Genomic DNA, 17,555 nt, shown 5'->3' on the forward strand with positions numbered 1-17,555 from the left:
GGGAGCACTTCTATAAGACTGTCTAAGACTGGGCTTCAGAAGCCACCAGAAGATAAAAACAGAGCAGCCAACATTTGGAAATTTTCATAGTCTGTATTACTTAGAGCCTTGTATGACAGTAGGTGCTGATCTTAAAAATTACATTTTTGTAATCTCAAACTTACGTAATTTGAATCATGTGGATATTAAAGTTCAAAGCAAAAGAGAATTATTAGCATCTAACTTTCCTAATAAAAAAAAAGTATCTGCTGTTTTAGCCTAGAGTTTTTTTTTTTTTTTTTTTATTACAAAACACATCTCTAAGTTATAGCTATTTCTCTTCACCCTTGCCCACTCCCCTCCATCTCCCCCTGGAAGTAACTAACTCTGTAGATCAGGCCTTAAATTCAGAGATCGTCTGCCCCTAACTACTGATTGCTGAAATTAAAGGAGTTTATCACTACTACCAGTTAGCTTTTTTTTTTTTTTTTTTTTTTTTTTTTTTTTTTTGAGTCTTACCATGTAACTCTGGTGGTTCTGGAACTCATTGAATTCACAAAGATTGACCAACTTCTGCCTCCAGAATCTAGGATTAAAGGTATGTGCACCAGGCCTATCCAGTCAGTGATTATAACTATTTCTTAATTACTTGTAGGTTTTTATATTTCTTTTGCTTAGGACAAATTGTTACCTTTTTCCTTCTAAGTGTTAGAGATTGCACCCAGGACTTTGGGGTCCAAGCACGCACTCTGCTGCTGGGCTGTACTCTGCCCTTGGGTTGTTGGTATAGGATCTGGCTGCTTAGCCTCGCTTGCCTTCAGTTCTCAATCCCTTTTCCTTTGCTTCCCGAGTGCAGAGATGATTGGCAAGAGCCACCACCCCTAGCTTACTTTGTTTGCTTGTTTGTTTTTGGTATGAGAATTAAGGGCTCAGACTTTGCTTTCCTTTGGGGTCTCCATTTGGCTCTCAAACTACCATAATGTTTTTAAAACTTCTGTGACTTTGAAAAGCTTTGATATAAGGTGTACACATGGGTGGCCTGGATCAGTATTACCTGATATGTCTAACTGGCTTTTGTTGAAAAGAGAAAAGAAAAAAATGTACTTTCTTTTCCTATTATCAGTTTCCCATCTCCTTCAGCAGCCACATCCGGCTCCCTGGGCTCTGGGGCATGTGCCTAGTTCCTGGGTGCTTTTCTCTTAGGGATGCTTTTTGTAAAAGTCATCAAAGCCAAAGACAATTAGCAGCATTATAAGTAATGGCTCTTAATTTTTCATAGGGATTTTTCAGTTTGTTTGATTCTCTAATGGCAAATATGATTATCTTTTTTATGGTCAGAAAAATCAAGCTCTAAATAAATGGCTTGTCAAAATAAGTCAGCAGCAAAAACATTCATTCTGCCTGTGATGTGTATATGCATAGACCACAACTGAGGAACAGCAGACAGATCTCCAGACTCCAGTCACTTCGTAAGCACAGGGACTTAGCCATTGGAGTGTATTTAGCTGTATCTTTTCTTCAGGCTTACTGATACTTTACACACACACACACACACACACACACTGCATGTATATATGGTAGAAAACAGATCTTCAGAGTCCGGCAAGTAGAGCCAGAATTAGAACTACTGTTTCATGCCATTTTTGATTACTGAGCTGTCTTTTATTACTTAAGCATATGGTTTACTTTTTAATAATTAAACATCCCTCGCGGCTTTGCAGTTTAGCAGACTTCTTGATCATGTGACTTGGGCCTTGTCTCTTTCTGTCCCTTAGTGCTTGCTTACAAGCTTCCTACTGTGCTACTGTGCTGGGAGAATGAGGAGAGTGGACCTTAATGTTCCTCTTAGAAGCTGGCCTTGCCCTTGGGTAGAGAACTCTGGAAATTCATTTGGTTGATCATCACATGGCTCCCAGGAACATGCTGGCTTTAGAGCATCGCCTTACTGATGGAGTAGCAGCTCTCTGCAGCCAGTGGGGAAAGGCATGCTAATCATACTTTTCATTTTCTGAGCACCTCCGCAATTTAGGATCGTAAAGTGATGTAGATTGTCAAGTCAGTGAGAGAATGGGATCAGCTGAGTGAGAAACAAAAACCCTTTAACTTGTTAGCACACTGCAGAGCATTTCAAGGGTTTCAAAAGTTCAGCACAGAGTGTTTTAGAGGTACTTGATCAGATCATTATACCAAATATATGTTTTTATTTTTTTCAGGCTTTTCCCCCTTCATTTCTGTGGTTTGTTGCAAACTAAATTATGTATGTTAAGATGCACTTAGCCTTTTAACAAAACCACTTCTGGGCAAGGAAAATTCTCAACATTTTTGTGTTTAGAACAGTAATGTGGTTGCTGGGCAAATCAGAGGCAAAAATAATTTCTTGTAAAATATGGTGGGCTTTGTTTGTGACTGGCTGCATTGACTCCAGCAGTAGCTTTTCCTTCTTAGCTTGTTACCTAGTTCAGTTCTTATTATTTTTGTTTGTTTGTTTGTTTTGCAGTTCTACAGAAAGTTCAGTTTAACTTGAGACAAGATCCTTGATGAAGAGACAGGCTTCAGAGCTTTAGTTTTTTGTTTGCTTGTTTTTGACAGTCTGAGTTTTCATGCTACTCAGAATGCATTTCAGGAAATGAAAATTGACCTTGTAATGCCCACATTTAGGGCGGCACCATATGTACTCACCCTGGTTATTAGGTACCTTCTGTTACAGTAACACCTAGTGATTGTTGGCTTGACCCGAGGTCATGACCTTATTCCCCTCTCAGGACACCTGTGAAAGATCTCAAATGTGAAAATACATGGGTGAAATTGTGCTGGTTCCCTGTCACTCTGTCTTAGTGTAACATGAGCTTGAAAATTCATTGGGAACACATCTGAGCAGCTTGTTGAAGTAAAGTTGTTCAGTTTATGGTTTGGTTACGCAGAACATCCTGGAGTATAATATAGGGGTTCTAAAGAGCATATCCAAACTACCATCGCAAAGACTAACTAAGGCATCAGCTTTGGTAAAAGGTTTGAAGCTTGGAGCCTTACGACTTTACAAAGAGGACCTCTTCAGTGGTTGTCTACAGCTTGTGGTCAAAGATTCTCAGTACTGTCTATGTGCTTTGAAGTGGTAAAAGACTGGGGGGCCGGCAGCAGGACAGTAGGGCGGCAGGGCTCTTGGAAGCCCAGCACCTTCCTCATGATTCACTCTGCCTGTCTTATTTGTGAATGAAGGTCCTTCATTCCTGCCTCACTTCTGTGCATAAGATAAAAATCTTCCCTCGCATGGACACTTAGCTGTCTTCATGTGTGTTGTTCTGCAGTTGTTATATTCACAAACGGAATGATTTCGTTCAGTGTTCTGGTAGTGTCAGAACACAGTGTGACAACCTTTGTGTTGTTGTTGTTACTTCTCCTAAAGACCTGTTTTAGATACTCCCCGTCTTTTTTCCAGAATTCAGAACTGTTTATTTACCCCTCCTTAGGCCAGCTCCTATGGATGACACAGAGCTGCACAGCACATAGCCCTTTCTGTTGACAGGAGGGTTTCTCTCAGGCCTTCGTTAGAAACGCTCTTCCTGGAGATGGTAAAAGCCTCCCTCCAAGAGGTCCCGGACTCTCAGGAGGAGCTGGTTCAGTGTCTGTACTTAGCGAACCTGGATCCCTGAGGGGGAAAGTGCATCTATGAGTTGATGGGTTTTTGTTTTTGTTTTAACTATTCTCAGACAAAGAAGAAAATTACCACACCCCAGCTTGAGAGAAGGAAGTGGTCCTGCTAAAATCTACCCAGGACCGACTCCCAGCCTCAAGGCAGGCAGTTCTCTGCTTCAGGAATACCTGATAGTCTCTCTAGTTACCAGCCAGACATTTTTGTCTTAATCGCCCTTTGATTAAATTTTAATTCTGCAGATATATTCTATACTACTTATGTATACACAGCTACATGTGTAACTGTGTATATAGAACCTATACAATGTAATGATTTTGTATGTATGGGCATATGCACCTCAAGGGTCAAACTGAGAGCCTCATCTTTGCTAAGCAAGTGCTCTATAAAACTTCTAATTGTTCACCGAAAAGTTAACATTGGCCCACCAAATTTTAGCTTTTAAAGTTTTTTTGCTTTTTATACAGTGTAATATGACTATTCTTGTGACATTTTGATACATGCACAGTGTGTAACGTACTTGGGTCTTAGGTCTTTAAAAACCTAGTTACTGCATATGAGAAAACATGCAGCTTTTGTCGTACTGAGTATGGCTTGTTTCATTTAAAATGAGGTTCTGTCCATTTTCTGGTGAATGATCAATTCCATTCTTCTTTATGGATAGATAATACTGTACCACCAAGCTAAACGTGTAATTTGGAAGTTGAATTTAAAAACTATTTGCTTTTAGGTTTATATCTGCTGAAAAAGTTTGGGTTCGGTTTTTGTTTTAATGTTGGTTTGGTTTTGCTTTTTTGAGACAGGTCTCATATAGCCTAGATTGGCCTTGAACTTGGTGCATAGACTGATCTTAAAATACGATCCTCTTACTACATTTTTATTTATTTTTGTGGGAGGTCTGGGGCATTTACACCACTGTATTTTATGGGGTCAGAGAACAGCTTGTGGATATCAGTTCTCTTTGTGGTGCTGGGGAAGACGCAGGTCACCGACTTGGTGATAAGGACCTGTGCCTGCTGAGCCCCTTTGCACTACCCTAACTTGTGATCCTTTTGCTGTCAGGATTAAAGTATTAATATCTCCATGATAATAAATGGGAATATAATTGAACTGACTGATAATCATAATTTTATGTTTCTAACACTTGACAAAGATAAATTTAGAACTCTTACAATTAAGTGATGTGAACTTTTTTATTTATTGCTCAGAGCCTAAGTCACACACAGAGAGTGTCTGGAGGAAGCAACACACACGGGACAGGGCAGTAGCCCTGAGGTGCATTTAAGCTCTCCTGTGTGATTTCTAGGCTTGTTTTGGTTTTTGAAGCAGTCTTGTTTTGTAGACCAGGCTGTCCTCCTCCTTGGCTTCCTGAGAGCTGGACTCACAGGCCTGTGCCTACCAGGGCTGTCACAGAGAACAGTCTTGGTAGAGCTTTTTGTCACAGTCTCGCATTGCTGAATCCTGTGACACAGCTCTTGCTTATGCTTGCTCATGTAACAATCTAGTGAGAGGAACTGAACACTTGAGTCCAAATTTTGTCAAGTGGAGCTGAACACTGAGTCCAGATTTTGTCAAGTGGAGTTTAGCTTTGAGGGTTCTAAATTGTAGGAGACCTGAGGGGACCTGCCGTCTCTATTCTTAGCCTCACTTGAGATCAGCACCTTCAGAATAAACTCTTCGTCACCCTGCGCTCCCTGTACCTAGCACTGGAGTCAGCCATGAATCCCTGATTCCTTTCAGTGAGAAGTCAAATTTATATCTGGTCTGAATGCTAAGGTTGTTCCTGTTGCTGCGTGCAACATTGTTTCTGGGCTTTTTAGTATGCAAAGATTATGGAGATTCAGAGACACTGGCTTATTTGTGTTTTGTTTTGTTTTTTAAAGTGTAGATCTTTTCAAATCAAACAGGTTTTTGTTTTATTTTATTTGTCTTTTAGTCCTGGGGTTTGAACCTGTATGTTAGCCAAAATACTTTACCATAAGCTGTATCTCCATCCAACATAGATATTTTCAGTTCATATTCAGAACCTGAGGATATTTACAGTTGTATAGTTCTCTTAGTTTACACTGAAACTCTTATTTTTTAACACATTTCCACTGTTGTTTGCTTTTACTCCTCTGGCTGTGTATGTCATCAGAGTTTCAAAATGAGAATTCCAATGTTATTAACTGTGTGAATACCGAAAATAGTTTAAGCACTACATCCAGTCATTTCTTTTGTCTGTAGACTCCAACCTATAGAGCGAGCGAGTACATATAGATAATCAGACTCAGTCTTGTTTCCTCTTTCATTCCATTCCTTACTGCCTTCTGGGGCTCGGGGGGTGGGGGGGTTGTTTGTTTGTCGTGTGTGTGGGGTATGTGTGTGTGTGTGTTGGGTTTTTTTGAGACACAACTGGCCTTGAGCCCATGGCCCCTCTGCCCTCCGCTCTCAGGTGATAGAATTATAGGTGTGCTCCACTGACCTCAGGTTTCTTTTTATTTGTCCCTCTGTGGTTTGTTTTTAGATGTAATGCACATATATGAGTATACACCGTTCTGCCTTCTCAACTGAGTGAGCAATGCTGTGTGCACTGTTGTGCAGCTAACTTTCTGTTCCAGCAGCCTACACAGAGGCAGCATATGGGGGCTTTGTTCCTTTGGCCCAAATGAACTGTTGTTATGTGTGGGCTCCCAGAGTCTGCGAACGTTGTCGTATTTCCCATCAGTGCTGCACTGTGTGTAACCTTGTGCTTGTGCCATTTGATACTCTTGTCAGTGTGCTTTTGGAAGAGATCCCTAGAGGTATGGGGTTGTTGGGGCAAAGGGTTCACCATTGGTGGAGACCCTCCTGTGAGACCTCTGCTTCTCCCACTGCAAGTGCAGCCATGAGTTCATCTTGTTTACACTGAGCTGTAGGTTCTATGTTGTCTTTCTGTTCTCAGTTTCACAGGTGGAAGCGGCAGCTCCCTGACATTTGCCTCCATCTTTTTTATGTGAGCGTATTTTCTCATTTGTAGTACATTCTAATTTCCTTTTCTCTGATCCTCTTGTTCATTTATTTCTTTAGATTCATTGGTCTTAGAACCTTTTGTGTTGTATGACTATTAACCTCTTGTGATAAATATTGTACTTTTTTTTAGCTTGTTAATTCTTTGATTTTTTCGGCTTTGCTGTGTAGGTTTTAAACATCTTATAGTAAGTTACTCATTTCTTTCCTTCCGGAATCTGACTTTCTTAGTTGAAATGTTTTAACACTGAGATCATAAAGGAGGTGTTTACTCCAGCCAGAGTAATGAAGACCGGTTCCATTTTTCTTACAGAGTGCCTTGTAGTATTTTCACTTTTTGTTTTTGCGGGTGTTACTACAATTTTTGTTAAATTATACTGATTAACCTTCAAAATTTCCATTGCTGTAAAGAGACACCATGACCAAGGGAACTCTTACATGGACAACATGTAATTGGGACTGGCTTACAGGTTCAGAGGCTCAGTCAAGTACCATCAAGGCAGGAGCAGGACAGCGTCTAAGCAGGCATGGGTGAGTTGGAGGAGCTGAGAGTTCTACATCTCGTTTCTGAGACAAACAGGAGAAGACTGGCTCCTACTTGGAAGGTCTCAAAGTCCACCCCGACAATGACACACTTACTCCAACAAGGCCATACTTCCTGATAGTGTCACTCTCTGGCACAAGCATAGTCAAACCACCACATATGGTAAATGCCTTTTATAATTCATGAAGAAATTGAGGAAACAGTATCTAACGATCACATTCAGGTTTTGTATTTAAAAGATAAAATAGCTTTCAAAGGATGGGATAGATACAAAAGGAAATATAATTATACAGAAAGTGGGTAAGAATTAGAAAAAAGATCTAACTTATACTTGGTAAAGGCGCTGTTCCCAACGTTACATAGCTCCTCAGAGGCCCCTGGCTCATTTCTGATGGCTTCTGAAAGTCAGTTCCTTTCTTGAGAAGTATTTCAAGAAGCTTTCAGATATATACCAGAGTTAGTATCAAGGACTCCTTAGTCATCCAAATCTATCTCAGAATATTAAAAGTCTTTTCCCAGTATCTATAATGAAAATGGAATTTGAGCTGAGACCTTATTTTTCAAAGTTATACATTTAACCTGTGACTTTCCGATTTCCCTCAGGTGTAAAATGTAGTCAGTGTAAGATTCACAGATGTTGTGAATAGTGTTCACACCCCAGCCAAGAGGGACTAAAATGCTAAGCTGAGGCTCTCGTAGACGCTGGGAGTTCAACGGCAGATTCACGGAATACAGTATGTACCTAGGAGGCAGCTGGCCCAAAGGTTCGCACCCATCTTCTCTTTTGGAGCATTTTGTCAGCAGACCAGTTGCTCATCTAAGGGTTTGTTGGGAGCGAGGCATTTGGACCACCTTTCTTTTCTGATGTTGCTTCTGCCATCCTCCTCAGCAACCGGAAGGGGTCCGTGGATTCCAGCACTTCTTTGTTTCCTCCTTACTCAGCCTGAACTGGAAGGAACCACTTTAGTCATCACACTGCCCAGAAGCAAGTAGCTTATCTGGTGTAATTTATTTTAGGAAATTAGAAAGTTGTTAAAAATCACTTTTTACCACATTGTTTTTAGAGGGCATTGAAACAGTGTCCTGTGTAGCCCAGGCTGGCCTCAGACTTGCTAGTAGCTGTTATTAGAGGGCATTGACACAGTGTCCTGTGTAGCCCAGGCTGGCCCCAGACTTGCTAGTAGCTGTTATTAGAGGGCATTGACACAGTGTCCTGTGTAGCCCAGGCTGGCCCCAGACTTGCTAGTAGCTGTTATTAGAGGGCATTGACACAGTGTCCTGTGTAGCCCAGGCTGGCCCCAGACTTGCTAGTAGCTGTTATTAGAGGGCATTGACACAGTGTCCTGTGTAGCTGAGGCTGGCCTTAAAACTCCTAATCTTCTTGCCTCTATGTTCAGAAATATGTTTAGGGTTTTTTGTTTTTGTTTCCTTTCTATATTTCTTTTTGACAAGCTACATTCTAGAAGCATTTTACTCTGATTTTTAAAATTGTTACTAATTTATAATCTGCTTTCTTTAAAAATTAGAAATGCATATTTTATTGTAAATTTGGGTCAGTGGCTCATCTTTTGATTTTTTTTTCTTTTACTTGTGTATTACTTCTTAAGATTTATTTATCTCCTCTCTCCCTCCTCCCCATGTGTGTTACATGCATGTTACAACACATGTGAAGTATATAGGACAATTCATTTGCAGTATCTGGTTCTCTCCTTCCACGGTGTAGGCTCCATTCAGGTCCGCAGGCTTGGAAGCAAGTGCCTTTACCCAGTGAGCCATCTTAGCAGCCCTACTTGTGTATTACTACATTTGGGAAACTAAAGAAACACAAGCAATACATGTTTGCAGATGCCCATTTACAGTAATAAAGAAAGACGTATTTGGCAAACTATGATATGTAAACATAATGGAACATTATGACATGACAACACGACAACATGTCTTAAACATGTGACTATAAACAAAACTGGAAAAGTAGATCCCAAAATGATATAGGTACTAAGTGTAAATATAATAATATCTTTATAAATATTGCTTGGGCCAGTCGTGTAAAGCTTACAATCTGAGTTCCATCCTCAAGTGCTCCTGCAAGTTGTCTTCTGACCTTGCCCTAGGACGCAGGACTCTGGGCTGCTGGGTGTCGCTGTGGGTCACCTTTACTATGGAGCTAGGGGCTTTTTAATTTACTTACTTTTAGGTGAGTCTTCACTGTGTAGCCCAGGCTGGATTCAGATTCTTTCTGCCTCGATCTCCCAAGTGGCTGGGACTACAGTGAGTGGTGCTGTTGAGTTCAAATGATTTTGTTTGTCTCTGTGTTGTAAAATGAGAACAAGTGTGTGTCCTGCCTCGACCAGAGTTTCATTGGAAAGAGAGCTATGTGGATGTGTAAGGGTCTTGTGAATGGGCTCCGCACTCTTCAGAGGTTTTCAGTCTGCCACCAGGAAAAGCAGCCCTGGATGGGAGAGCTCCCAGCAGGGTTTAGGATGTGACTTCTAGTCTCGATTGTCATCTCCTGTCAGCTAGAGGATGGACAGGGCTGTTCACAAGCTCCTTTCTAATTATGAGCTCTGAAGTGAAGTTCAGGAGAGGCCTCTGCTGTAGGCTCTAATGTCCTGGCTCCTTTTTTACCTGCCTAGACTTTTACATGTGTTACGTACTGCTCAATTCAAGCCTTGGTTTAGGAATCTAGAATTTATTCATCAAAGATGCTTTGTTATAGGGGGCCTTTCAGAAATGTTCTGGGGCAGAAGAGATAGCTTGGTGGTTAAGAGAGAGCACTTGCTGTTTTTCTAGAGAACCTGTATCAACAAAGTGACTCACAACCCTCTGCAACTCTTCTGACCTCTGGGGCATGTATGTGGTATCCCTACATGTATGCAGGCAAAACATTCATTTACACATTTTAAAATAAAATAAAATAAAAATCTTAAATGTAATTTTGTTTCCCCAAATGAATGTTGTGGTTGTGCTAGTACTCTGTTGTATTAACAGCATCATGGTGTGTGCCTGGGTGCATGCTAAGTTAGAGGTGACAACTCTTAGCTCTTTAGCCCTCTTTACATTGTATTTGTTGTAAACCAGAGGAAGCTTGCAAACAGGAGGTGTGGGCAGCCTGGCTGGCGCTTCCCAGTAGCCCGCTGCAGCCCTGTGCCTCAGGCCTCACGCGGAGGGCGGCTCCGGGCCCTTCTTCACCTTTAGCTTCCTGCTCTCTAGCCTGTATTATTGCTTGCCTTGGGCAAGGTTGCTAATCTCCTGGTGCTTTTCTTCTCCCCATCTGTAACTTACTGTTGCTCAAAGGGCTTGGCCAGATCCACACTCTGAGACCCTCCGACTCTCACTGCAGCTGGAAGGATCTGAGCAGAAAGGAGGTCACAGCATCTCTCCCCAGCAGTTGAATATGCTTGCCTTTCTTTTTAGTTTTTTTTTTTTTTTTAAACGTGCATGGTAAACTGAAATCAGATTCTGGAACCATAACATACCTATTATAATTACATGTTTGAAATTGTGTTTGCCACAAGTTAGCCACAGGCCTGTCAATTCTGTATGGAACCGTGGCTGTGATTTCACAGACTCTGCTTTGTCTTCTTAGCTTCACTAGCTCTACCACAACCATATTGTTACCATTTCGATGTACCTGTGCAAGAAACACATCGCTCAAACTTGGGTTAACAAACAGTCCTGGGTCAGGAGAAAACTAGAAAAGAAGCTGATGACTCAAAGTCTTGTTTTATGTATGTATGTGTGTATATACATATGTGTGTGTGTGTGTGTGCGCGCGCGCGCGCGCACACACGTCTGTGCGCATACATATACATCTTGCAGGATATATCCTGCAAGTTCTTTAAGATTTAGAAAATAACTTGTGGAGATAAGAGTTGGATGACGCTGCTCTTTAGGAATTTTCACGTGAATCTTTGCTAACCTACAGTTTAAATTGCAGTTGGATAGATCACCTTTAAGTCTTTGCCACCATTTTTATTTCCTTCAGGTTGTGAAATAAGAGTGTGTGTGAGATGCTTAGCAAGGACAGACAGACCTTGTAAACTCTGTCTTGGGTTTTCATAGCATGGTCTCTGTTAATTAAGTTAACTGTTAACAAAGTGACAGCCACAGAAGCAACGACTGTAGACTTGGTGGTACCGTTCAAAATATTTATTTATAAGAAGTTTCAGGGACTGAAAGGGGGTGTATCTCGCTGACACTGTCCACTGAGGAGTCTAGACTGGTCTCAGCCTGGCAGGTTTTTGCTTTCTGAGTGCTAGGAGGACAGGCGTGAGCCACATGCCTGACAAAAGATGGTTTTGTTGAAGACATTTCTCTATGAGAAGATGAGGCTTTGCTGATTTCTTATAAGAATAAGGTCCCAGGTCTTTGTCTAGTACATGCCCACTGCCTCCCAGTAAGAGTTAATGGTGTCTGCAGGTGTGTTGGGATTAGCACTGTAAAGTTGTGCAAGGGGTTTTTCTTTCTTTTGATCTTCTGAGAGGGATGAAAGATGACCATTAAATTCAAAGGATTAGGTCCCCTCTCTTTGTAGACTTTAGGTACCATAAATACTCACTTCAAATGCAAGGTGAAGAATTTATACATCTGGGAGAAAATGGGTGTTTTATGTTACCAGTCGGAAATTATTCAGTCTCCCCTTACAAATTAAATGGTCTTTGCAGAGGCGTTTTCTCCTCAGTGCCCTGAGATGGGGGGGGGGGGGGTAGAGTATTTTGTGTTCATATCTTGGTTATGGTGCTTTGGCTCTTTAGAAGCCTTAAGCCTTTTACAAGTTAATACCTTACCTATAGTGGACCTCTTTCCCTTGGGTGATTCTGTGTGTCCTCAAAACATCTGCTTATTTTAAGCCAGAGAACAATGACCTCATAGGAATAAAATCATGCATCAATGAGGGTATAATTAAGTAAGACTCTTTTCCTTCCTTCCTCCCTCCCTTCCCCCCTCCTTTTCCCCTCCCCCCATTATTCCTCCTTCCCTCCCTCCTTTGAGAAGAGTATAGGTTTGGGATAGGTACTAACTCTAAAGTTAGCCTATTAACATATTTTTTCTTTCACCCATATTACATAATCAGCCATTTTGAATAGGTTTAAGACATACTCAGTTGGTACTACAGTTCACAATTTCCATTTCATTCCTGAATTTGGACACATGTTTGTGCTGAAAGTCTAATGAATGTAATTTCTGTTACTAGTGATGACACACTACTAGAGTTCTCTGCCCCTGTTAATCTCCTCCTACTCCTTCCCCCTCCCCCCTCCTCGAGATTTGGGTAATAAAGTACAATGACTTGTGAGTTTGAATCCCAGAATATGTATTGGCAATATGAAGAAAGGAGCAGCTGATATTTCCGAGCACGTTGAGTAAACTGTTGAGGAGTGACCTGGCTCTAGCCGTGGCCTGCGTGTGAGAGGAGGGTGAAGAGCCCCATGCTTGATCACAGCCTCCGATGCTCTCCCGAGGGGTCTGCTCTCTTACCCCTGAGCTTCTGCTTCCGATGCATTCTGCAATTAGAGGAACGAGCGGGTGTATGGGAGCTTCTGCCAACTCTAGGCTATAATATTGCTCTAAAAAGATGGGAGCAAAATGAAACTGTGAAAAGTGTTTGGCAATGGGCAAGAGAAGGCACTCCCAAGGGCTTTGATGGTCAGTTAGCCAGAAAACATGCTAAAGATGGGGTGCTGTGCTAGATTACGGGCCCACAGATGACCCCAAGGACACAAAGACTTTAATTAAGGGGCTTATTCACACCCCGCTAAGTTTGGGAAATTAAGCCCTTCTTTGTGCCTAACTGGTGTTTCTTTTGTCTGCACTTGCACATGTATTGCAATAGAGAGCAACATTTCCCAAAATGTGTTCTGCCTTGGAAATGTGTTAACTGTGCCAGGTAAATGCAAATCCTCAAGTTTATTGTCTCAAGGAGTATATGCAGATGTGGTGGGAGCTGGTGTGCTGGACCATTCGATGCTTTTACACAGTGGATGAGAATGAAGGTACTCTGTAAAGTCTGAATCTTAGTTTCCATTCACAAGGCGATGGCTAGCTTCTTCTGTAGACACAGCATGTTGCCTTTTCTCCAGTGTGATTGGATAAAGTCAGTTTGGCTTCAGTCCAGGTTTGACTTTCTGAAACCTAGGCCATGGACTTGTGACTTTGTGTTTTTAGCAGACTTTATATCAGTTCTAGCTAGAGCTTTTGCGTCCCGTCGTCCACCTGGGTACTGAGCTGAAGTGTTTTCCTTTGGCCAGCAGTGGACATTGTAAACAAGTTTCTGAAAAGAACTCTGAAAGGAGTCCTTCTATCTGCAGAGACTGATGAACTGATTGCAATTCAGTGTAATGTGCGGAGATCTGAACTTCGTAGGGTCAGGGACTAATTAGTTACTTTATCTTAGGCTAGTTTTAGCCTGATAGTCATTCAGGGCCTCACTCTGTATCTGAATTAACACTTCCATTCATAGAACTATTAGAACTAATATCTTGTCTTAATAAATTAAAACCTCTTAAAAGCTATTAACAGAACACTAGCTTCCATCTGTCCATGAGCTAAGAATGCCGTCAGATAATGTTTTAAGCCTGTAGAAAAGCTTCCCCCATCTGCCCCTCTGGTGTACTCACCAATCTATTTTAAATTTGCCTTGATTTATTATTTTGTTCTGTAAAACTACAAAAACCCTGTGACACTGGGTTGTTGTCAGTTCTATGCTGGAACGTGGAATTTGGGGTAACAAAAGTGTGTTTACCCAGGCAGTGGTCACTAAAAATAATGCTCCAGAATAAACTAGCCTTCATTCGTTTTAAGTAGAGCTGCAGTTGACAGCAGCTCTCAGCTTGGAGGCCTTGGGCTCATTGCTACCTTACTGTAGGCTCCATCCCCTCTCCCTCCTTTTTTGTTAGACAGTTCTGCCTGTGGAGGTTGATTTGCTCTATAAGTTTCTAAAATACTAAGAATACTTCTGTTTTTGTAACTTTGCATGTAGTTTCTAGTTCACCTGTGGCATAAGTCAGGTGGCATGTTTGTTTCTTAAGGCCCTTTTGTATGCTCTCAGTTTATATATTTGGAGAACAGAGCCTTAGCTTGTTGTAATTGTGAGACTCTAGGTGGGTGTTTATGCCGTCATTTGAACTTATTAGAAGTGAAATGGTAGTGAAAAATAAAGTTGTCACACTGCAAATCCAGGCGTGCAGTTGGGCAGAGTGGAATGACGATACAGGGACCACAAATTGGGCTCAGTACAGGAGAGTGAGGGGCCTGGTAGCCAAGGAGCCTTTGAGCAGCAGTTGTGACTTTGGTTGGGCTCATGTGAAAGTGTGAACTTTGACATTTGAATCCTTTTTCAATACTCTTTTACCTTGTTAAATAGTTTTGAATATGGATTTTCTCTGGAAAAAGAGAAAATTTTATTTATTGATATAAATATTTTTGTTACTATATATCTACCTGATTAATGAGCTCAAGCAAAATTTGGTCCAAATTTATAGGCAAAGAAAACCTGGCAACTGAAGAAGAATATAACTGAATTTTACTAAAAAATGCTGAATCAAAATGTTGTTATATGAAGTAAAAATTCTCATTTCTTATCGTAGGCTTTATTTTGCTAACATTGTCAGAACTAGCACATCTGGCTTAGATTCTAAAATAGTTTGGTTTTATGCTTCAGTAAAAATGAATCCAATCAAATTGGAATTGAAAATAGATAAAAGGAAAAAGCTTTTGTACAGCGAGACTGTCAGGAAGGTCTTGAGTATTTCCTCTACGGTGGCCTTTAGAGCAAGCCAGAGTTCTCTTCAGAGTTCCTTGTCCTCATCAGGAGCACCCTCATCAGGAGCACCCTCATCAGGAGCACGCTCATCAGGAGCACCCTCATCATTCAGTGCTGCTTGTTATGTGTGCAGCCTCACAGCTGGCCAAAGGAGGGCGAGGGCAGGGGTGTGGGCACAGCCCAGCTTGGGTCCTGAATGGGCTTGTCCTTTGAAAAGTCCTCTTCATTCTGCCTTGAAGACTCCCTCCCTCGCTCCCTCCCTCCCTTCCTTCCTCCCTCCCTGTCTTTCCTGCTGTTGATGGGGATGCAGTTGACAGACTTGTCTTTATGGGTAATGTTGTCTTTTAGGTTATATTTTCATTTTACAGGATGAGTATGTCCTCTATCAGATTTAACCATAATTACTGTCATAACCAGATTCTTTATTATCTATCCAGCTTGGTTTCTGAGTTGTTGTACAACATTCTTTTCCTCAGCCCTTTCCTGAGTGTGGATTAGGGCACAGAGCCAGCTGTGGCACTAAAATGGAGTTCATGGGCTGGCTGGCTGGCTTTGACTGTGACACAGAATCACTTAGCTGGATGAGATGTGGGAAATAGTTCAGCCATATTGCTTTTGGGCTAAGAATGATAAAAATATTTTCTTCTTTCCTGAGAACAGAAGCAGTATCTCTGCGCATTGCCTGGGCAGTCTGTGTAACTCTGTCTCCATGGTATCAGCCCAACAGTAGTAGAGTCCCCATCCACCCCTCCCACTCTGTATTCCTAATTATGCTGACCTTGGAGCTATTAGAGACTCAGCAGTTTGCTCCCCCATAAATAATGCACTCACTCTGAGTGGCAGACGGCAGGCTTGTGGCCCAGTTCTGCTGAGTATTTATAGTTCAAGCCAGTAAACATTTTGCTTGAATCCTTCAGGAGCTGTGGGTCTGATCCCTTTTCAAGTGGGTGTTGAGAGAAATGAATCAGCATTGTTTTTAAACTAGTGCAGAGCCCAGCGCGTTGATAAGCGTGTGGCAGTGGTAATTTGGTGGCTAGGAAGTGGGTGGGCCTCCCCGTGTGTCTGCTCTGCTGCTGCAGCCTCCAGAGTGGTCACTGGGTGGAGGCTGGAGCAGAGCTCTGGCAGCAAATAGGGAGCTCTCAGACCGCCTGAAGTGAGGCAGGGGTCAGCTAGGGCCAGGGTGGGTTTACAAGTGACACCGATCTGCATAGAGGCCTCTGTTGAGGCAGGGACGCAGGTTGCATGGAGGAGATGTGGCTGGTAAGCACATGGTGCAGGTCCCTGTGGCTGTGGTAGTCCCTTGTGGGTGTCTTGTGTAAAGTGAAGTATGGTATGGTAAGGAGTGGACGGAGCTGCAGCAGGCTTCTTATCCAGCAAGTGCTGATGTGGGAGAACCTGCTTCTCTCTGCTCTGTGCCTGGAGGCTCACCAGTTTTACTTCTTTTCAGGACTTAGTTTCCCTAAGAAAGACTGCCACTCGTTCAGCACCAGGATCCAAAGATCAGGGCTCTTCTGCTCATGACTGTTCCCAGGCGTAGCTGTACATGCTCCTTAATACCAACAAGTGCCAGGGTGCTTGACCGCGCAGCCAGTGGCTTAAAGAAGAATGGTTATTTTTGAAGGAGACTTGTAGGCTTTTAGTGTTAAATGGCATTTGACTTTTTTTTTTCCAGAAGGAACATTGATTCTTCTCTCTCTCTCTCTCTTTCAGGTTCTGCATTCTTCCCTGGACGGTGTGCTGAGATCTTTGTCGGGAGTCAAAGCATTGGGAAGCTAGGTGTCCTTCATCCGGATGTTATCACCAAATTTGAGCTGACCATGCCCTGTTCCTCTCTGGAAATCAATATTGAGCCCTTTTTGTGAAGTTGGCCTCTGTGGCGTGACTCTGTCTCTAAGTGTCCCTTTCTGCTCCTGTGGTGTCCTTCAGGCCTCTCGTATAGGGCGCATCCATTTGTGCGATTAATAAAGTGAAATGTGCTGTCTGGCCCTTGCGTAGCTGCATTAGGCCAGCTTGTGCAACAGCCAGTGTGATCTGGACGGCAGGGTGGGTTCTGGAAGTGGAAGTTTTGCTTGGCCTTCAGAGTGTTAGTTACTTACGACTCCTCCTGAATAGAAAAGCCTTTTCTATACCTGATATGTATTAATCAATAAAATCAGTACTTCAGGAAAAATTTTAAGAATCAGTATGACCAAGCAGTGACAGCTTTTCATCTTTTTTTTTTAAAGTTGATTTATGTGTGAATATATGTGTATGTGAGTGGTATGTCAGTCTGTGCATGTGTATGAGTGTTTTCGTATGTGTGTATATATACAGTTTATTACAACTTCATAAGACAAGGTTATTAGTCCTCATCAGAATACAGATAAAGACCATACTGACAAACTGCTGCACACTCCTTAAAATGACCACTCTCGGGGCTAGAAAGGTATTAAGGGCACTGGATGCTCTTGCACCTGAATTTAATTCCTGTCTCCCACATGGTGACTCCCAGCCATCTGTAATTCCAGATCTGACACTCACTTCTGGTCTCCAAGGGCACCAGGCACTTAAGTGGGATGCAGATATGCATGTAGGTAAAACACCAATACATATTTAAAAAATGTAAAAAGGGCTCATGTTTAAATGATGGATTG

At 42.1% G+C, this 17,555-nt stretch overlaps 1 protein-coding gene across 2 annotated transcripts in view; it reads left to right on the forward strand.

Annotated features, from left to right (window-relative positions):
- Positions 1-17,107, forward strand: part of Farsb (phenylalanyl-tRNA synthetase subunit beta) — a 68,939-nt gene extending 51,832 nt beyond the window's left edge. For both annotated transcript variants that reach the window (XM_052192785.1, XM_052192786.1), the window contains one exon: positions 16,633-17,107. In XM_052192785.1, the coding sequence (XP_052048745.1) occupies positions 16,633-16,784 (152 nt within the window). In that variant the 3' untranslated portion in view covers positions 16,785-17,107. The remainder of the gene's footprint in view (positions 1-16,632) is intronic.
- The last annotated feature ends 448 nt before the right edge of the window (positions 17,108-17,555 follow it).

This window comes from Apodemus sylvaticus, chromosome 9, assembly GCF_947179515.1.
Source record: "Apodemus sylvaticus chromosome 9, mApoSyl1.1, whole genome shotgun sequence".
NCBI classification, from domain to species: Eukaryota; Metazoa; Chordata; class Mammalia; order Rodentia; family Muridae; genus Apodemus; species Apodemus sylvaticus.